The 22,137-nt window shown below is 37.5% G+C and overlaps 1 protein-coding gene across 4 annotated transcripts in view; it reads left to right on the top strand.

The window, feature by feature from the left end:
- Positions 1-2,710, top strand: part of TMPO (thymopoietin) — a 28,443-nt gene extending 25,733 nt beyond the window's left edge. For all 4 annotated transcript variants that reach the window (XM_027592662.2, XM_027592661.2, XM_027592660.2 and 1 more), the window contains one exon: positions 474-2,710. In XM_027592662.2, the coding sequence (XP_027448463.1) occupies positions 474-759 (286 nt within the window). In that variant the 3' untranslated portion in view covers positions 760-2,710. The remainder of the gene's footprint in view (positions 1-473) is intronic.
- The last annotated feature ends 19,427 nt before the right edge of the window (positions 2,711-22,137 follow it).

The raw sequence follows: 22,137 nt of genomic DNA, 5'->3' as shown, positions 1-22,137 counted from the left end.
AAAAGTTGAGTCAGATTCAATATGATAAGCTGAAGTATTTGCTTACCATCTAATTCTTCTCTCTAAACAAAAACATAGTAAGAAGGAAATACTTGTTTTCCCTGAAGGTTTCCCTTTTCTAATCAAAAGGACTGTTTAGATAAGAGCTGAATTGTTTCCTGACTGAAAGAATCACAACCAAACTACCTTATTTTTTTCCTCTTATCTCCTAAATATACGGGCCCTGAAAAGAAGACAAGTTTAGTGAATATTTATCAGTGTTCTGAATATTATTTTCTAATAGAATGAGCATCCAACATTTTAAATGAAAAATGTATAGAGATTTTAAATAGGCTATTTACATGTGACAATTTTCTGTTATCTCAAGGAGTGTGTTTGAAATTAAGAGTGGTAATGACATTTTATATTCTATATATCGAAATCATGACTTTTATCTAAATTTATTTTTTTCTTCCTGTTTTCACTCCCAACAGTGCTAGTTGCCGCAGACCAATCAAAGGGGCTGCAGGCCGGCCATTAGAACTCAGTGATTTCAGGATGGAGGAATCTTTTTCATCTAAATACATTCCTAAGTATGTTCCCTTGGCAGATGTCAAGTCAGAAAAGACAAAAAAGGGACGCTCTATTCCCACGTGGATAAAAATTTTGCTGTTTGTTGTTGTGGCCATTTTTTTGTTTTTGGTCTATCAAGCTATGGAAACCAACCAAGGAAATCCATTCACTCAGTTTTTTTCTAATGACTCTGAAAAATCCATCTGAATGATATCTCTTTTGGCACACTCAATTTGGTCTCCTATTTTTTCTAATAACTGTATAAACATTTGTGTACACTTGACTTGAGAACTAAAAATAATGTGATTTCACCTCAATAAATGTAATATTCCATTGAAAAGCAAACAGGATATATAAATGGACTTCATTTAAATGTTTTGGACTTTGGACTAGTAGGAGATCACTTCGTGCCATATGAATAATCTTTTTTAGCTCTGGAACTTTTTTGTAGGCTTTATTTTTTTAATGTGGACATCTTATTTCACTTTTGAGAAAAATGTATATTGTTTTTGTGTATTTGGGAAACAAGAAGGGCAAAACATGGTAGTATAATGTGAAGCTACACATTAAATACTTTGAATTCTTACAGAAAAGATTTTAAGAATTATTCTCTGCTGTATAAAAACTTATAGAGATATGTGAAACATGAAATTTGGTAAGAAAAAGGGTAACTTGAGTTGTACTTTTTGTAACTGCCACAGGTTTGATGTGTTTATGGAGGAACATACAGCAATAATCTCTTCTGTAACTTTTATTAATAGTAATATTATTGTAGTCCTATTGTACTCACTTTTTAAAAGATTTCCAGTATCATGAATGTCCTACTTCAGTAAGACCCATTTAAATGCTGTTGATATTTTAGCAGGGATCCTTAGTGCAGCATATACATGTTTTAGAGAATTGTTAGCTGGCTGTACATGTTTTTAGAAACTGTTTAGCTAGCTATAAGGCTGTAATTGGAAACTTGTACTTTTTATTTACAGCAAAACACTTATTCTGTCAATCCAATTTGCTACCAAAATATTTTTTAGATAAATAAGTGTGTGTCTGTTTAGAAGTTAGAAACTTTAACCACTGGTCTGAGGTTCCATTTGGATTCATTTTTGCATTGTCTTCTGTTACCAAAAACAAAATTTGCCAGGTTTTTTTTGCCCTACATTTTCCAACAGAATTTGATTAAAAGTACAAAAAGTGTTTACTTTAAAACTACATAGTAAACTTTTCTTAGATACAAAGTAGTTAATACATAAATTTATAAACTCTGAATATGGAGTGGGCATTATGATTTTTGTATACTCTTGAAATGGTTAACTTATCTTTGTGGTTGATTTATCTTATTTTTTAGCTAAAACTTACCTCATGTATAACTTGGTTAAGTAAAGTAGTAGGTAATTGAAGTTTTGTAGAATCAAGTAAAACAAATTTAAACTTATTCATTTGAATTTCAACTTTACAGTCCATTGACCATAAAGCACACTAAAAATATAAGTTATTTTAAATACCATCTGAAATAAAAAGATACTTTTTAAAAAGCAAAAAGCTTAATATGTATATTTAGACCAGCACACAATTTTGATTTCATTAGCTGTATTCTGATGTTTAGCTTTGAAATATTTTGTAGACATTTTTCACTTACTTTGCAATTGATCAGAAACTTTTGTAGGTCTGGTCCCATGGGGGAGTGGGAAACTTACTCCTAGATCAGAAATGCTTGCCTCTCTGAGTAAAAGTGTTTCTTTGAGATGAGCCACAGAGGGGGCACGTTTTACTCTTTTCTGCAGTACAGTAATAGCAGTCTACTTTTTCCTTGTTTCTAAACTTTGCTTCCTATATAGTTTTCCGTCTTTTCTTTTAGATTAGAAATTGTGAGAAGCTGCATTTAATGTTTAAAAATATGGGAAAATAAATTGAACTTATATGTATGTAAGATCAATTTTTCTAATAGAAAGGTATGGTCCAAGATAGTAAAAGAAGGACCAGGTAAAACATGTAGTCTTTTTTTTTTTCTTTTAATGTGTACTTGGTCTTTTGTCTGTGTCTGTTTTATTCCACTAGAATAAATGTGTCCTTGATGTAAATGCAAAGCATTTCTTCCTGATTAAATTGTAGATGTAGACTTTACAATATAATTCAATAATAAAAATGTAATTAACCTCTAGTTTTGTCATTGTAATAAATGCTTTTCAGATAGCACAAACTATAAGATACCTGATAACGTTCCTTAGGTGATTTTTATGGATAGATGAGTTTTAATTCTCATTTCAGTCTACTCTTTTATGTTTTGCTTCTAATCATTTCATGATTAGCTCCTTATTTGTTCATGGATAAGCAGTGTATGGCCATTATACTCACAATCTTAGAGGGAAGCTTTCAAAGGCACCTCTCCCACTCTACAATACAGTAATATAGTACAATATACTTTTTTCAGGCTCCCTTTCCCTTTTTTCTCCCATTTGTACTTAGTATTTATCTCTGACACTCATTGTTAATTAGTCTTGCTTTGAGATTAAGCAAAGATGTTGCCAAGGTATATTATCGTGGAGCTGTGTTCATAAGATGAAAGTGCTTTTCTCTCCATCATTCATGTGTTCCCCACAGGTGAGTTTATTTAAATTAGTGATTCTTAAAGTAATATATATCCTATAATTAATTAGAAAGCACGTAGCACCAAAGACTTAACCATGCTTATTGCACGCTTCCCATGTGCTAGATACTGCTTTATACCCTTGACATGTATTGACTTACTTAATCCTTGTGATAATCCTATGAAGTAGGTATTTTCTTTTTTCTTTTTTTTCTTTTTTTTTAAAGATTTTATTTATTTATTTGAGAGAGAGAGAATGAGAGATAGAGAGCACGAGAGGGAAGAGGGTCAGAGGGAGAAGCAGACTCCCTGCTGAGCAGGGAGCCCGATGTGGGACTCGATCCCGGGACTCCAGGATCATGACCTGAGCCAAAGGCAGTCGCTTAACCAACTGAGCCACCCAGGCGCCCTGAAGTAGGTATTTTCTTACTGTCTCATTACAAATGAGGAAATTAATGCTCAGAGGGGTTAAGAAACTTGTTCCCACAGCTGGGAAATGATGGGTCTGGTTACATATGTATGATATGGCTGAAGGGACATGAAAGACCAACATCCCACAAATACACTCTGTACCCATTTTCTTGTTCAGCCTTGCTTCTTCCACAGTATTGGTTCCTCTAATTCCAAATTTCATTAGGGGTTCTTTAAGATCCATTTCTAGTTTTAATCTTTCTCTGTAGCCATTTAAGTTCCTTATTTTTAATAAATTTGACAATACATTGTATAAATTTAATGTGTACATGTTACTTTGATACATTTATTTATTGTGATGTGATTGCTGTTGTAGCGATTTATCACATTATATAATTATGGTGTAATATTGTTTATACTAAAGACCATTCTTCATAAATAATGGGATCTCTGTTTAAAGTCCAAATTTTGCTGGAAGTTATTTTTAGTTTGGCATCATAATCATAGTACATTAAAATACATTGATCAGTATCACCCTATCCTATCATGAATTATATACCAGCTTTAAATGCATAAATACTATCACTTTTTCTCCTTAAATTTATTTTTTTTAAACAAAAGTTTTTTTTTTAAGATTTATTTGTCAGAGAGAGCACAGAACCAGGGGGAGCAGGAGAGGGAGAAGCAGGCTCCCTGCTGTGCAAGGAGCTCGATGCAGGACTCGATCCCAGGATCCTGGGATCATGACCTGAGCTGAAGGCAGATACTTAACCGACTGAGCCACCCAGGCGTCCCCGTCCTTAAATTTAAAATGATAATTTCAGGGGTGCCTTGCTGGTTCACTCAGTGGAACATGTGACTCTTGATATTGGGGCTGTGAATTAGATCCCCACATTGGGTGTAGAGATTACTATAAATAAATAAACCTTAAAAAAATAAACAGATTTCAAAATAACTTGTGATTATATTAATTTCCTTAAATATGTTATTTTCTGATTTATATCTTGTGCACTCTATTTTTTCCTTTTTTTTTTTTTTTAAAGATTTATTTATCTTGAGAGAGTGAGAATGAAAGAGAGAGAGCACATGAGAGGGGGGAGGGCCAGAGGGAGAAGCAGGTTCCCCGCCGAGCAGGGAGCCTGATGCAGGACTCGACCCCGGGACTCCAGGATCATGACCTGAGCCAAAGGCAGTCGCTTAACCAACTGAGCCACCCAGGCGCCCTATTTTTTCCTCTTTAAGTTTCATTTTTTTTTTTAAATTCCAATACAGTTAATGTACAGTGTTACATTAGTTTCAGGTGTACAATATAGTGATTCAACAATTCTATACATTACTCAGTGTTCATTAAGATAAGTGTAGTGTAAGTCCCTTTCATCTGTTTCACCCATCTCCCACCCACCTCCCCTCTGGGAACCATCTGTTCTCCATAGTTAAGAGTCTATTTTTTGGTTTGTCTTTTTCTTTGTTCACTTTTTTTTTCTTAAATTCCACATATAAATGAAATCATATGGTGTTTGTCTTTTTTTTTTTTTTTTTATAGGCTCCACACCTAGCATGGAGCCCTATGCGGGTCTCAAATTCACAACCGTGAGATCCAGACCTGAGTGGAGATCAAGAGTCAGACATCTAGCCAGCTGAGCCACCCAGGCACCCACATGTAGTATTTGTCTTTGATTGGCTTTTTTTTTTTTTTTTGAGATTTTTATTTATTCATTTGACACAGAGAGAGCACAAGTAGACAGAGGAGTGGGAGAAGCAGGCTTCCTGCGGAGCAGAGAGCCCAATGCGGGGCTCCATCCCAGGACCCTGGGATCAGTACCCAAGCCATAGGCAGATGCTTAACTGACTGAGCCACTCGGGTGCCCCACTGACTGACTTATTTCACTTAGCGTTATACTCTCTAGATCCATCCATATTGTTGCAAATGGCAAGATTTCATTCTTTCCTATAACTAATATTCCATTGTGTATATGTATATACCACATCTTTTATCCATTCATCTATCGACAGACACTTGGATTGTTTCCATAATTTGACTGTTGGAAGGAATGCTTCAATAAACACGGATGCATATATCCTTTCAAATTAGTGTTTTCATATCTTTGGGTAAATACCCAGTAGTGGAATTACTGGATCATAGTGTAGTTCTATTTTTAATTTTTGGAGGAATTTCCATACTGTTCTCCACAGTGCCTATACCAGTTGCGTTCCAACCAACAGTGCATGAGCGTTCTTTTTTCTCCAAATCCTTGGCAATATTTCTTGAGTTTTTTATTTTAGCCATTCTGGCAGGTGTGAGGTGTTACCTCATTGTGGTTTTGATTTGCATTTCCCTGATGATGAGTGATGTTGAGCATCTTCATGCATCTGTTGGCTATCTGTAGGTCTCCTGTGGAGAGATGTCTGTTCATGTCTTCTGCCTATTTTTATTTTCTATTCATTTATTTTTGGTGTATAGTTGGCATAAGTTCTTTATATATTTTGGATACTAACCCTTTATTGGATATGTCATTTGCAAATATCTTCTCCCATTCAGTAGGTTGTCTTTTGTTGATTGTTTCCTTTGCTATGCAGAAGCTTTTTTTTTTTAATGTACTCCCAATAGTTTATTTTTGTTTTTGTTTCCCCTGCCTCAGGAGATACTCTAGAAAAAATTGTTGCTATGGCTAATGTCAGAGAAATTACTGCCTGTGCTCTCTTCTAGGATTTTTATGGTTTCAGGTCTCACATTTAGGTCCTTAATCCATTTTGAGTTTATTTTGTGTACAGTGTAAGAAGGTGTTCCACTTTTATTCTTTTCTGTGTTACTGTCCAGTTTTCCCAGCACCATTTGTTGAAGAGACTGTCTTTTTCCCATTGCATATTCTTACCTTTTTTGTTGAGGATTTTCTGTTTCTTAATCTGTTTTCCATCTTCATACTGTTTTTTGAAATACATTGTCTTTTTTTTTTTTTTAAGCTTTTATTTATTTGACAGGGAACACAAGCAGGAGGAGTGGGAGAGGGAGAAGCAGGCTTCCCGCTGAGCAGGGAGCCGGATGAGGGGCTCGATCCCAGGACCCTGGGATCATGACCAGAGCCGAAGGCAGACACTTAACGACTGAGCCAGACGGGTGCCCCGAAATACATTGTCTTTGACATCTCACTTCTCTCCCATTCTGTCATTGTGGTAAACATTTTTAATTTCCCTTTTCAGTAATAGAGTCTCAACAGGAAGAGGCTGTGTGGTCAGGCTGTCACCTTGAATTAGCAGTCACTGACTGCTTCTCAGAATTCATATAGCATCCTCCCACCAAAGATTTGGGAAGGAAGTAGAGGAGACCTCGAGACTTGAGTGCAGGGTGACTCCAACAGATTGATTCCACTGTGTTCTGATAGAGAATCATTAGTTTAGCTGACATTTGATGGCATTTATGCTATATTCACAGGGTATTGAAATTGATGGCTTGTAAAATTTTACCACCCACTTAAACAAATATTTGTTTGATGCATGTGTGCCGGGTATCATTTTTGGCAGTGTAGGATACAGTTTTAAAAATATCTTTGAACTTGTCTTGGTCATTCTTACGAGAAGTAATTAAAAAAAAATTTTTTTAATTGTTCCATTAACTAATAGCAATATAGGTTTTTCAGCAGTTTAAATATTGTTGCCAATTTTCTTTACCTTATTGAGACAAGTTAATAACGTTTAACTCTTGTAAGTCAAAAAACCAAAAATTGGTCAGATCTTGTTGGGAATAAATTATGAAAATACAATTCTAATCAAACAGTAATATCCTAGACCACTGTGGACTTTATAAGTTGAGAATTTAACACATTGATCTCATGATAGTGCATAATTTGAAATTGTGAGGCAGTGTAAAGTATACCTGTTTTATTTGTCCTAGTAACAGAAATTACAGTTTATCACAGCTATGGTTTAATTAGAAGAAATAAGTTATCTGTTAGTATGTCTAAAAGCTTTTAGACGATACTGCAGCTCTGGCTGACAGTTTAACTACAGTCACAAGACCTTGAATCACAACCACACACACAGCCAAGTCACTCCCTGATTTTTGACCCATAGAAATGACAATAATTGAGTTGCTAAGTTTTGATTACAAACTAAGCACTGCCAAGTTAGAAAAAAAAAAATAGTGCCAGAGAAAGAAGATCTCTATATAGGAAAAAATTAACCCTTAACTCCTAGTATGCACAAAATTAATTTGAGGTGGATCATTGACCTAAATGTGAAAGCTAAATCAAGCTTCTAGAAGAAAATAGAAATCTTTTTTTTTTTAAGATTTTATTAATTTGAGAGAGAGCATAAGCAGGATGGGCAGAAGGAGAGGGACAAGCAGACTTCCCACTGAGCAAGGAGGGCGCTTGATGTGGGGCTTGACCGCAGGACTCTGAGACCGTGACCTGAGCTGAAGGCAGACACTTAACCAACTAAGCCACCCAGGCGCCCCTGGGTGTAGAGATTACTTTGAAAAAAATAGCCATTTATTATTTCACAGTTTCCATGAGTTAGTAGTCTGGGTACACTTGAGTTCTCTGCGTAAGGTCTCAGAACAAACCCAAAGATGCAGTAGGAGAGGCTCTGGAGAAGAATCCACATCCAAGTGCCTTCAAGACTGTGGCAGAATTCAATTTCTTATGCTTTACACCTGGCCCCTCTCTATCTTCAAGCCAGCAAAGGTTGATGAGTCCTCACATTTTGACTCTCTGCCTTGTTCTGCTGCTTTTAAGGGCTCATGTGATGATAGGCCCATTTGGATAATTCAGGATAATCTCCCTATTTTAATAATTCAAAGTCCCTTTGTCATATAATGTAAGATAAGCACAAATCAACACCAGGAAGGGGAAGGTGTTTGTAGTCAAAATTTGCCTACCACATGTTCAACTGGAACTGGAACATTAATCAAAATTGACCATATGTTGGGCCATAAAGCAAGACCTCCAAATATTTTTTTTTAAGATTATTTATTTGAGACAGCATGAGGAGTGGAGAGGGGCAGAGGGAGAGGGAGAAGTGGGCTCCCCACTGAGCAAGGAGCCCAATGTGCGTGATCCCAGGACCCTGAGATCGTGACCTGAGCTGAAGGCAGACGCTTAACCATCTGAGCCACCCAGGCGCCCCGAAACCTCCAAATATTAAAAGACAAATATTTTACAGCATATTCTCTGACTACAGTGCATTTGAGCTAGAAATCAATAAAGAACAGTATTAAGAAAACCTGTTATTGGGAATTAAACACCACATTTAAATAACTCATGAATCAAAGGATACAATAGAAATTAGAAAATATTTTGACCTGAATGATACTAAAGATACAACTATGAAAATTGGTGAGGTATAGGGCGCCTGGGTGGCTCAGTTGGTTAAGCGACTGCCTTTGGCTCAGGTCATGATCCTGGAGTCCCGGGATCGAGTCCCACATCCGGCTTCCTGCTCAGCGGGGAGTCTGCTTCTCCCTCTGACCCTCCTCCCTCGTGCTTTCTCTCTCAAATAAATAAATAAAATCTTTAAAAAAAAAAAGAAAATTGGTGAGGTATAATCCATGATTAGAGCAAACATCATACCCTGGTAAAATTTTAAAAGCTTTCCATTTAAAATCAAGAGTAAGACTGGGGCGCCTGGGTAGCTCAGTCATTAAGCGTCTGCCTTTGGCTCAGGTCACAATCCCAGGGTTCTGGGATCAAGCCCCGCATCGGGCTCCCTGCTCAGCAGGAAGCCTGCTTCTCCCTCTCCCACTCCCCCTGCTTGTGTTCCCTCTCTTGCTGTGTCTCTCTGTCAAATAAATAAAATCTTTAAAAAAATTAAATGTCCACCAAAAAAAAAGACAGTGTCCACCATCAGCATTTTTACTCAACATTGTACTGGAGTTCTTAACAAGAAGACAGAATAAATAAAAAGGAAAAGCTTTCGGAAAGGAATAAATAAAATCATTATTCACAAATGACATGATTGTACATGCAGAAAAACCAAAAGAACCTACAGATAAAGAATTAGAATTAATAGGTGTATTTATTTAGCAAGGCCTCCGAATATAGGGTTATTGTATTGAGATCAGTTGTGTTGCTGTATATCAACAATAAAAAAATAGAAAATGAAATTTTGAAAAAAATGCCACTTATAATACAAAAAGCATCAAACACATGGAAGTAAATCTAACAATGTGAAAGACCTTTCACTGGAAACTACTAATTTTAAGAGAAAGGAAATCCAAGTAAATAGCATGTTAATTAACATAAAGATGTTAATTGTCCCCCAACAAACAGATTGAGTATAATCCCAATCAAAATCCCAGCAGATTTTTTATTCAAAAATTAACACAAAATTTTGATTTAGCTGACTCTAATATTTAGATGGCAATGCAAAGAGTTAAAAATAGCTATGGCAATTTTAAAGAAGAACAAAGCTAAACAGTAATACTGCTAAATAACATGACCTATTATAAAGCTGTGGAAATTTATTTTTTTTTAGAGATTTTATTTATTTATTTGACAGAGACAGACACAGCGAGAGAGGGAACACAAGCAGGGGGAGTGGGGGAGGGAGAGCAGGCCTCCCGCCGAGCAGGGAGCCCGATGCGGGGCTCGATCCCAGGACCCTGGGATCATGACCTGAGCCAAAGGCAGCTGCTTAACGACTGAGCCACCCAGGCGCCCTAAAGCTGTGGAAATTTAGACACTGGTTTTGTTCCAACAATGGACAAATAAGCCAATGGAACAGCACAGAGAATTCACAGACAGGTTGAATAGAGTCACCTGATAGATGACAAAGACTATTTTGCTGTGTAGTGCAGAAAGGATGGTCTTAGTATGGCTCAATAGAATATCATATAAAAAAACATTAAACTTAATCCCTGCTTCACAATCATATAAAAATTCCAGATGGATTATCCTTAAAATTGGAAAGATAAAGCAATAAAGATTTTTTTAATATAGGAAATAAAATACAGGAAAATTATATCTTTATGAACTCTTGAGTAGGTAAAGCTTTCTTTTTTTTTTAAATATTTTATTTATTTATTTGAGAGAGAGAATGAGAGAGAGCACATGAGAGGAGGGAGGGTCAGAGGGAGAAGCAGACTCCCCGCTGAGCAGGAAGCCCGACGTGGGACTTGATCCCGGGACTCCAGGATCATGACCTGAGCCGAAGGCAGTTGCTTAACCAACTGAGCCACCCAGGCGCCCAGGTAAAGCTTTCTTAAATAAGACACAAAAAGCACCAACCATAAACTAATTGATAAATTGAACTCTAGTAAAATTAAAAACTTGTTCACCAAAAGACATCATTTAAAGAGAGTGCAAAGGCAAGTCAAAAAGTGGGAGAAGATATTTATATGTGTGTCTGACAAAGGGCTCATATTTGGAATATGTGAAGAATTTCTAAAAATCTATATTAAAAAAAAAAGCAACCGGGGCACATGGGTGACTCAGTGAATTAAGCGGCTGACTCATGATTTCGGCTCAGGTCATGATCTCAGGGTCATGAGAGTGAGCCCCTGTCGGACTCCGTGCTGGGCATGGAGCCTGCTTAAGATTCTCTCTCTCTCTCTCTCTCTCTCTCTCTCTCTCTCAAAAACAACAAAAATGAAAGCAACCAGTAGAAAAACGGGCAAAAGACAGGCATTTCACAAAGCAGTATGCCCAAATTTCCTATATATATGTGGACTTTATGCATAAACAAAAAGACAGTTTTGACTACATTAAAATCAAGACCTTCATTTCATCAAAAGACCTCATAAAAAGAGAAAACACAGAACATGAGAGAAAATATTTACAACATATGTGTGTGTCAAAAGACAACCCAGAACATAAAGATTCCTACAAATAAATGAAGACAATCTTTTGCTAAAAATGAGCTAAAGTCTTTAACAGGGAGTGCACACATCATGAATAAACATAAAAAGGTGTTTGGCATCACTGGTAAGTAATTAGGCTCATGTAAAGCAAAACCACATATATTACACATTCACCAACCTGCCAAAAATTAGTGTTACATCAAAAAACCATGTGGAGTATAATGGGGATATCCATGAGCTACTGGTGAGACTGTAAATTGCTACAACTTTGAAAAACAAGCTGACATATATGTTGAATATAAGTGTACCCTAAGAATGAGCAGTACTACTCAAATATATACCCTGGATAAACTCTTACACTTGAGCATCAAGATGCATGTGAGGGTGCCTGGCTGGCTCAGTGAGTAGAGCATGCAACTGTTGATCTCAGGGTTGTGAGTTCGAGCCCCACGGTAGGCATAGAGATTACTTAAAAAAAGATGCATATAAAGAAGGTTTACTTACAGTACTGGTAATAATTAGTAAAAGTAATACCAAAAGAAACTTAATAAGCTGTCCTTCAGTAGTAAAACAGATGGATAAATTGTGGTATATTTATACAATGGAATATTACAATGTGTGAACTACAGCTAGACAGCATGAAAGAATTTCATGATGTTGAGCAAAAAATGCAGGTTAAAATAATACATAATATAATACTAATTAAAGTTCCAAAACAGGTAAAATTACATTAAGGATGTATACTTAAGTATTAAAACAAAAGGAGAGGAAAATAATTTTCAGCAAAGGCTGAATACGGGTAACTTGTGGAAGGAGGGGATTGTGATCCAGAAAGAACACAGGTGTAGGGAAGTAAGTGGAGGGTAGTGTTGTATTTCTTGACCAGGGTGGTGGTTTTATGGTCATAAAATTGTATATTTATTGTATGTACCTTCTTTATGATATGGCTCTATTCTTTTAAGTCCAAAAAGGTTTCCAAAGTCGGCTAAAAAGTGGTAGAGATCATAAATGTGAGAAAGTGATTTTAGGAATTATACATATTATATACTTTGTTTTTCAAAAGTCAGAACCTGAATGGCCAATAAAATCTTGAACAAAGTTGGAGGTCTCACACTTTCTGGTTTCAAAATGTATTACAACACTATAATAATTAAAGCACTGTGGTCCTCACAAGACAGCCATATGGACCAATGGAATAGGAGAGGTCCCAGAAATGAATCCCCACACATGGTTAAATGATCATCAACAAGGTTGCCAAGACCCCTCAGTGGTGAAAATCTCTTCAATAGAGTTTGGAAAACTGGATATCCATATGCATAAGAATGAAGTTGGACCCTTCCCTTACACTATATATGAAAATTAACTCAAAGACTTAAGTATTTAAGATTTAAAACTAAAAATCCTAGGGACGCCTGGGTGGCTCAGATGGTTAAGCGTCTGCCTTCGGCTCAGGTCATGATCCCGGGGTCCTGGGATCGAGCCCCATGTCCGGCTCCTGGCTCAGCAGGGAGCCTGCTTTTCCCTCTCCCTCTGCCTCTCCCCCTGCTCATGCTTCTCTCTCTCTATCTCTGTGTGTCAAACAAATAAATAAAATCTTTAAAAAAAAAAAACTAAACTAAAAATCCTATAAAAGAACATAAGAGTAAGCCTTCATGACATTGGATTTGGCAATGATTTCTTGGAAATGACACCAAAACCATAGGCAACAAAGGCAAAAATATGCAAATGGGACTAAACCAAACCTTAAAATGTCCACGCATCAAAAGATACAATCAACAGAGTAAAAATGCAACCTAGAGAATGGGAGAAAATACTTGCAAATCATACATCTAATAAGTTGGTATCCAAAATATATATTTTTAAAACTCCTACGACTCGACAGCAACAAAAAAACCCCAAGTAGCCCAATTAAAAAATGAGCAGGGGTCCCTGGGTGGCTCAGCTGGTTAAGCGCCTGCCTTCGTCTCGGGATCCAGGGTCCTGGGATCCAGCCCCGCAGCTTCTTCCATCTCCCTCTGCCCTGGCTCCCCTTGCTTGTGCTCTCTCTCTCAAAGAAATAAATTTTTTTTAAAAATGAGCAAAGGGCTTGAATAGATATTTCTCCAAAGAAGATATACAAATGGCCAGGAAGCATATGAAAAGATGCTCAATATCACTACTCATTACAGAATGCAAATCTAATGAGATAATAGCTCATACACATCAGAATGACCACTATCAAAACAAAACAAAACACTATGCAAAACAAGGGTTGGGCAGATGTGGAGAAAAAGGAACCCTCATGCACTGTTGGTGGGAATGCAAACTGGTACAGCCACTGTGGAAGACAGTATGGAGGTTCCTCAAAATTTTAAAATAGAATTACCGTATGATCCCATATGACACTACTGGGTATTTACCTAAAGAATACAAAACCACTAATTTGAAAGGATACATGCACTCCTATGTTTAGAGCAGCATTATTTACAATAGCCAAGATATGGAAGCAGCCCAAGTGTCCATTGATTAATGCATGGATAAAGAAGATGTGGTGTATATACATAATGGAATATTATTCAGCCGTAAAAAAGACTGAAATCTTGCCATTTGCAACAACATGGATGGATCTAGGGAGTATAATGCTAAGTGAAATAATCAGTCAGAGAAAGACAAACATGATTTCACTCATGTGGAATTTAAGTAAACGGGAAAAAGACAAACCAAGAAACAGACTCTTAACTATAGAGAACAAACTGATGGTTACAGGAGGGGAGGTGGGAACAGGGATGGGATTAAAGAGTACACTTACGATGAACACTGAGTAATGTGTAGAACTGTTGAATCACTAGATCGTACACCTGAAACTAATATAACACTGTATGTTAACTATACTGGAATTAAAGTTAAAAACTTAATAATTTTAGAACAAAACAGTATGTAATAAGGGTTTGGAGAAGTTGGAACCCTAGTATACTATTGGTAGGAATGTAAATAGTACAGCCACTATGGAACAGTATGGATACTCCTCATAAAATTAAAAGTAGAATTAAGCGTATGATCTAGCCACCTTTGGGTATATATTGAAAAGGATTGAAAGCTGGATCTTGAAAATATATCTATCTGCACACCCATGTTCATAACAGCATTATTCACAAATAGCCTTGAGGAAGAAGCAACCCAAATGTCCATTGACAGATGAATAGATAAGCAAAATGTAACGTTCACACAATGGAATATTTCGCCTTGAAAAGCCAGAAATCCTGTTGCCAACCCACATGCTACATGGATGAAACCTGAGGATATTGTGCAAAGTAAAGTAAGCCTGTCACAAAAAGACAAATACTGTATGATTCCACTTATATGAGGCATCTGAAGTAGTCAAATTCATAGAAATAGGCAGTGGATTTTTGGGGGAGGGGGTAATGAGGAATTGTTTAACGGGAATAGAGCTTTGCAAGATAAAACAGTTTTGAAGATGTATTGCACAACAATGCGCACATACTTAATACTAATGAACTGTATACTTAAAAATGGTTAACACAGCAAATATTATGTTCGTTTTTATTTATTTTTTATTTTTTTTAAGATTTTATTTATTTGACAGAGAGAGACATAGCGAGAGAGGGAACATAAGCAGGCTTCCCGCAGAGCAGGAAGCCCGATGCAGGGCTCAATCCCAGGACCCTGGGTCATGAGCTCAGCCGAAGGCAGATGTTTAACGACTAAGCCACCCAGGCGCCCCTATGTTCATTTTTAACCACAGTTAAGAATTATAAAAAAAGGGTGCCTGGGTGGCTCAGTTGGTTAAGCGACTGCCTTCAGCTCAGGTCATGATCCTGGAGTCCCGGGATTGAGTCCCACATCAGGCTCCCTGCTCGGCAGGGAGTCTGCTTCTCCCTCTGCCCTCCCCCCTCTCATGTGCTCTCTATCTCTCATTCTCTCTCTCTCAAATAAATAAATAAAATCTTTTAATAAAAAAAGAATTATAAAAAAATGAAGTCAGTTGTGTCTGAATCTATGAATTTTGAAATTGTGTCCTAAGTAAAATGAGTGGGGCAAACATAGAAGATGTTATTTAAATATTCTCATAGTTATTTTGTGCTAATCATGCACTTTTTGTTTTAATTACAAATGATATACTATGTTTTCAAGCTTCATCTGGTTTTGTGAGTTTTTTTTATTATGGTCCAAAAATCATGGACTCACAATCCTGTCTTTTTAAACATGTTGCTCCTTATAATTTCAACTATGTAATCATCTCAAAAGATGCAGGACAACCATTCAATAAAATTCAGTGCCCACTCACCAATAATACATGATATGTTAATTAATTGAATTTAAATTAAAAAAATTCAGTGCCCACTCATTATTAAAAAAATAAAAACAAAACCTTTGCAATCTAACAATAGAAGGGAAGGTCCTTAATTGATAAAGCTTAACTATCAAAAACCTACAGTGATATATTACACTTAACAATAAAACAATAGGAATTTAAAAATAGTTGCTAATAGTTATTTTAGGAACTAAATAAGAATGCTTACTATCATCACTACTTGCTCATCTCTAGGAAGCAGACTAAATCCTCACTTTGCCACTGAGAAAACTGAAGTGCAAATGGATTAAGTAATTTTCAAGAGGCCACACAGTTACTAATCAAGACTGAAGTGGTTTGTTGTTGTTGTTGTTGTTTTTAAAAGATTTTATTTATTTGACAGAGAGAGACAGCGAGAACAGGAACACGAGCAGGGGGAGTGGGAGAGGGAGAAGCAGGCTTCCTGCCCAGCAGGGAGCCCGATGCAGGGCTCCATCCCAGGACCCTGGGATCGTGACCTGAGGCGAAGGCAGACGCTTAACGACTGAGCCACCCAGGTGCCCCAAGACTGAAGTTTTGAACCCAAAGCTGACCAAAGAGTTTATATTTTTACTTGTGATAGCAACAAAGGAATGTCAAACCAGGCACAACCAAGTAACTCCAAACACTCAGACTCAACTCCTTAGTTAAGTGAGGATTTGGTGGATAGCTCTGATTAATAAAATGAGGGCTGTCATAATCAGATAACAGAGTAAATCCAATTTTTTCTTTGGTGAAGGGGCCAGAAGGGCTTCAATTGAGATTTGTTCAGTTAAATTGGCTTGGCGATGTAATACTAAAGTATTTGTTTGTAGGGTATCATAGTAATAGTGACACTTTTCTTAAGACCATTCCAAATCAATATAACAGGAAAAAGTTATATGGCATTATCAGTAAATAGTCACTGTATGGATTGTTTTCTTTTTGTAAATGAGTCATTTTGAAGCTATTTGGATCTTTTTATCAACTAAATAGAGATGTACCGTGAGAACCCCAAAGAATACCACATTTTATACTGTAATCTAAGGATTAATAAGCAGACTTTGGTTAGGCTGTTTACTTAAGGATTTTAAAAATAGTGACTAGTCATATGGCCACAGGATACTACCTCAGAAATATCTGAGTCTAAGCAACCTTACAAAAAGAGAACACTAGATGTCGCTGCAGGACTCGTAGTTTGTAATATAGCCGCCTCCGCCCCCCATACCCCTTGACAACCACCCCATCCAAAAGTAGAGTATTCCTATGAAACCTTTATAAGCCAATATGGCATAAAGTGAAGAAGCACTCAGCATTTTGTAAAAAGAAAAATCCTCTTTGGATTTCTTTTGGTTAGTAAAAAACAGGTACTAATGTAGGACTTTTGTAAAAGTGAAGTGGCCTAAAGCGAACTTTCAGGTAGAGGGAAAAACCTGTATTTCTTACTATTGGAGAAGTTTCCGAAGTAGAGTCTGTCACTTGTAAATAACACTTAAAATGTTGAGTCGCTAGGGGTTCTTGGCCAGCTCAGTTGGTAGAGCATGCAACTCTTAGTTTCTGGGTTGTAACTTGGAGCCCCACATTGGGTATAGAGAAATAAGATCTCAAAAAAAAAAAAATGTTGAGTTGCTATTATTGTATGCTGATCAAAAATGCTATTAGAGGATTATTGGCTGGCTCAGTTGGTAGAGTGTGCAAGTCTTGATCTTGGGGTCGTGAGTTCAAGCCCCACATGTGGCATGGAGTTTACTTAAAATTTTTTTTTTTTTTTTTTTTTTTTTTTAAGCTACTAGACTCCAGGAGTACCTGGGTGGCTCAGTTGGTTGGGTGTCCAGCCCTTGATCTCAGCTCAGGTCTTGATCTCAGCGTTGTAAATTCGAGCCCCAAGTTGGGCTCCACGCCGGGCTTGGAGTCTACTTAAAAAAAAGAAAAAAGCTAGGGGCGCCTGGGTTGCCCAGTCGTTAAGCGTCTGCCTTCGGCTCGGGTCACGATCCCAGAGTCCTGGGGATCGAACCCCGCATCGAGCCCCGCATTGAGCCCCGCATCGGGCTCCCTGCTCCGCAGGAAGTCTGCTTCTCCCTCTCACACTCCCTCTGCTTGTGTTCTCTCTCTCGCTGTGTCTCTCTCTGTCAAATAAATAAATAAAATCTTAATTTTGACTTATAATTTCCAATATAACTTGATTATCAAGGTTTTTAAATCAGTTTAGGTTAATTTACCCTCCACTGACAACATAATTTTTTTTAAAGATTTTATTTATTTTACTTTGAGAGAGAGAGAACGCACAAGCAGGGGGAGCGGCAGGCAGAGGGAGATGCAGGCTCCCGGCCAAGCAAGGAGCCCCATGCGGGACTTGATCCCAGGACCGAGGGATCATAACCTGAGTTAAAGGCAGACACTTAACTGACTGAGCCACCCAGGCGCCCCTGTACTACAGTTTTTTAATGAACACTTCCTAATAACCCAGATGTTTACAAGGGCCACTAGGAAAGAATATATTGACCTTTGGACTAAAGATGGCTCTTATAGGAACATGATTCTACTAACTACTAACTCTTGCTAGAAAAAAAGTGGCTTTGCTTTTTTTTTTTTAAGATTTTATTTATTTATTTGAGAGACAGCAAGAGAGAGCATGAGCAGGGGCAAAACAGACCCCCCGCTGAGCAGGGAGCTGGATGTGGGCCTCAATCCCAGGACCCTGAGACCATGACCTGAGCCGAAGGCAGATGCTTAACCCACTGAGCCACCCAGGCACCTGGAAAACAGTGGCTTTAAATAGACTAACCCAACACCTAATCATTTTTTATAGATGACTACTGCATTTTACTAGTGTATATCTAAGGGCTGTACATAATAGGTTTACTCATTGCTTCCTGGTCAACCTCTTTGTTACCTTCCAAGACTGTTCATCAGGAAGCTACACTGTCGTCTAGATATAAACAGAATCCATTCAAATGTGTCTACAGTGGTTAAGAACGAGATGGGTCACTGGTCCCTCAATATCCATATGTGCCTCTCCCTTTCTCAGTCCTATGCATCTGGGTGGTGTCATGAGATTCATTCTCACTCAAGGAACACGAGCAGAAGGGATATGTCACTTTCGCTCTGAGGCAGGTGAATGGGGGCGTGCCTTCCCCTGTTCTAGTTCTTCCCCTTTGGCCAAACCTAGATGGTCCTGTGTTGAGATGGCAGAACCATAAGATGAAAGCAGCCTGGATCTATGAGTCACCCCTGGGAGGAGAACTCTCTGGAGAACCACCTGATCAGCACTAAACTTTATAGGAGCAAGAGGCAAACTTTTATTGTGTTGTACTGATAAGACGCTAATCTGCTAAATTCAAATAGCCTGAGCTGCTTTCGATTCCTCTTTCTCTTCTCCCTTTCTTTCTTTCTACAAAAAATATTGATTGGTTTCTCTTCTCTGGTTTATTGGTTTCTTTTCTTCACTTCCGGGAGCCAGGGCCAGTAGGATCTGTAACGTGGATGCCAAATAGGCAGCCAGCAGGACTGGGAAGTTGGTTACATATAGGGGGGATGAGCAAATAAGGGGCAATATATTGAAGATAATGAAAACCAATTTTATCACTGTCAGAGAAAGGAGTTACAAATTTGGAAAGGAAAAAAAAAGCTAGAATGAGTCCTGTGGTATTCTGATTTGGAATTGGAGGTATTAGTTGAACTCATGGTTTTAAAAGGCGAGAGAGAGAGAAAAATGTGTATGTGTGTCTATGTAGAACCTAGAAGCAATAAGCCGGAGCAATAAGCACATTTTGCTCGCAGATCAAATGCTATTCTCCCCTAAAGAGAACTAGAGCTCTTTGGAGAAATGGCTGATTTCAAAGCTGGGGGAGAAAAAGTAGATGAGTCTGGGGGAAGCTGGGTGGGGGGATGGGAGAAATAGGTGATGGGGATTAAGGTGTGTACTTGTGATGAGCACCAGGTGTTGTATGGAAATGCTGAATCACTCTATTGTATACCTGAAACTAATGTTACACTGTATTTTAACTAACTGGAATTTCAATAAAAACTTAAAAATAATAGCAAAAAAATATAAATAAATAACTAGATAGATAGATAGATAAGTCTGGAACATTTGCTGTACCAGAAAGTAACAAAGTGCTCAAAAACTGATGGGGACTTATCAGAAGAACACAGGATCAGTTTAAAGAGGTTTCTACTGGCCAAATCTGTGTTAATATAAGCATCAAAAAAAAGAATGTTTGTATTAGATTATAACTCACTGAATAAAATAGGAATCCATTAAGTCCATACTGATATAAATAAATGAAGAATGAACTAAATAAATGAAGAGAATTCATTTACTTACTGTAGAATAATAAATGTAGGACCGATAGAGTTAGAAAATCACCATTTGGCAATTATCCCAATAATAATTAATTCAGGCAACAATCAATGATAGATGCAAATTACGTATTAGTTACAGATAAAAATAGTAACTTTACAATGAAAAAACTTGACAAACACCACCTTGACCAAGTGATCAAAATTCATCTCACCAGGGGCACCTGACTGGCTCAGTCAGTGAAGGATGCAACTCTTTATCTCAGGGTTGTGAGTTCAACCCTACGTTGGGTGTAGGGATTACTTAAGGGATAAAATCTTTTTTTTTCCAAAGATTTATTTATTTGGGGCACCTGGGTGTCTCAATTGGTTAAGCAACTGCCTTCAGCTCAGGTCATGATCCTGGAGTCCCAGAATCCAGTCCTGTGCTGGGCTCCCTGCTCAGCAGGGAGTCTGCTTCTCCCTCTGACCCTACCCCCTCTCGTGCTCTCTCTCTCATTCTCTCTCTCTCAAATAAATAAATATTTAAAAAAAATAAACATTTACTCATTTGAGAGAGAAAGTGTGAGTGGGGGGAGGGGCAGAGGGTGGAGGGAGAATCTCCAGCTGACTTCCTGCTGAAGGCAGAACCTGAGGCAGGGCTTGATCCCACAACCCCAAGACCATGACCTGAGCTGAAATCAAGAATTGTATGCTTAACTGACTGAGCCATCCAGGTGCCCCAGAATAAAATGTTAAAAAAAATTCATCTTACCAGTAATAGGACAAATCAATATTATGTGCCTTCTGGTATGATACTCTGAAAAAAACAAAGGATCACTTCCATGATATTCCTGCCCTAAATGCATACTATAGATCTAATCATGAGAAAACACCAGAGAAATCCAAATTGTCTTGTACTTCAAAATAAGTGTCTTGTACTCTTCAAAAATGCCCAGGTCATGAACAACAAAGGAAGGCAGAAGGCTTATTCTGGACGGAAGAAGCTTAAAGAGGCATGGAAATTACATGGAATGTGCTCTTGGACTGGATACTGGACTAGAAGAAAAAATTTTTTGGTTTGTTTTGATTTCTTTTTTATAAGCTATAAATGATTTTATTGGGAAATTTGGAAATAGGACCTATGGATTGGATGGTAGTATCACACCAATGCTCATATCCTGATTTTGATGGCTGTGCTTTGTTTTAGCAATTACACACTGAAGTATTTAGGAGTGATAAGGAATCATGTATTTAACTTAACTCTCAATTGGTTCAGGAAAAATATGTCTTTGCATGTACATATAGGTATGCCTGTATATTTGTGTGCACATTCATAATCTATATCTATACTTATAAGCATATTATATATGTGTATGGAGCAAAATGTTAACAATTGGGGAAACTGAGTGAAGGGTATATAGAATTTCTTTGTACTAGTCATGCATCTTTTCTGTAAAATTACTTCAAAATTTAAAAAAGTAAATACACAAAGCCAAAAAATATGAAGAATAAAATATTGAGAATTTCCCCATAAATAATGAAAGCTAATCCCATGGGAGTAAAAGAGCGTCCTGGAAAGAGAATGTAAAAGAAGAGAGGCCAAAGACAGAACTTTGGAAATACTCAAAGGACCCTAAACTGGGTGTTCAATAGATATTAGATAATTTTAAAAGATAGCCTAGGGGCACCTAAGTGGCTCAGAAGAATCTGCCTTTGGCTCAGGTCATGATCTCAGGGTCTGGAATGGAGCCTGAGTCAGACTCCCTGCTCAGCGTCTGCTTCTCCCTTCCCCCCAACCCCCTAACACCTTGTGATCTCTCCCCTCCTCTCTCTCAAATAAAGAAATAAAATCTTATTTTAAAAAAAAGATAGCCTAGACTAATCTAGCCATTATATTGTTTTTCAAAATTAGTGTACTAAGATAATTCTATTTTTCCTAGATGTATTTATGGTTGTTTGTTTGTTTTTTGTTTTGTTTTAAGTAGGCTCTGTGCTCAATGTGGAGCTTGAACTCACCACCCTGAGATCAAGAGTCACATGCTCTATCAGCTGAGCCAGCCAGGCACCCCATATTTACATATTTTAACAATCATGCTACCTTACATATTTTTTTTTAAGATTTTATTTACTTATTTGACAGAGAGAGATACAGTGAGAGAGGGAACACAAGCAGGGGCAGTGGGAGAGGGAGAAGCAGGCTTC

This window comes from Zalophus californianus, chromosome 9 (assembly GCF_009762305.2).
Source record: "Zalophus californianus isolate mZalCal1 chromosome 9, mZalCal1.pri.v2, whole genome shotgun sequence".
Taxonomy (NCBI): domain Eukaryota; kingdom Metazoa; phylum Chordata; class Mammalia; order Carnivora; family Otariidae; genus Zalophus; species Zalophus californianus.
This window is presented reverse-complemented; position numbering and strand designations above follow the sequence as displayed.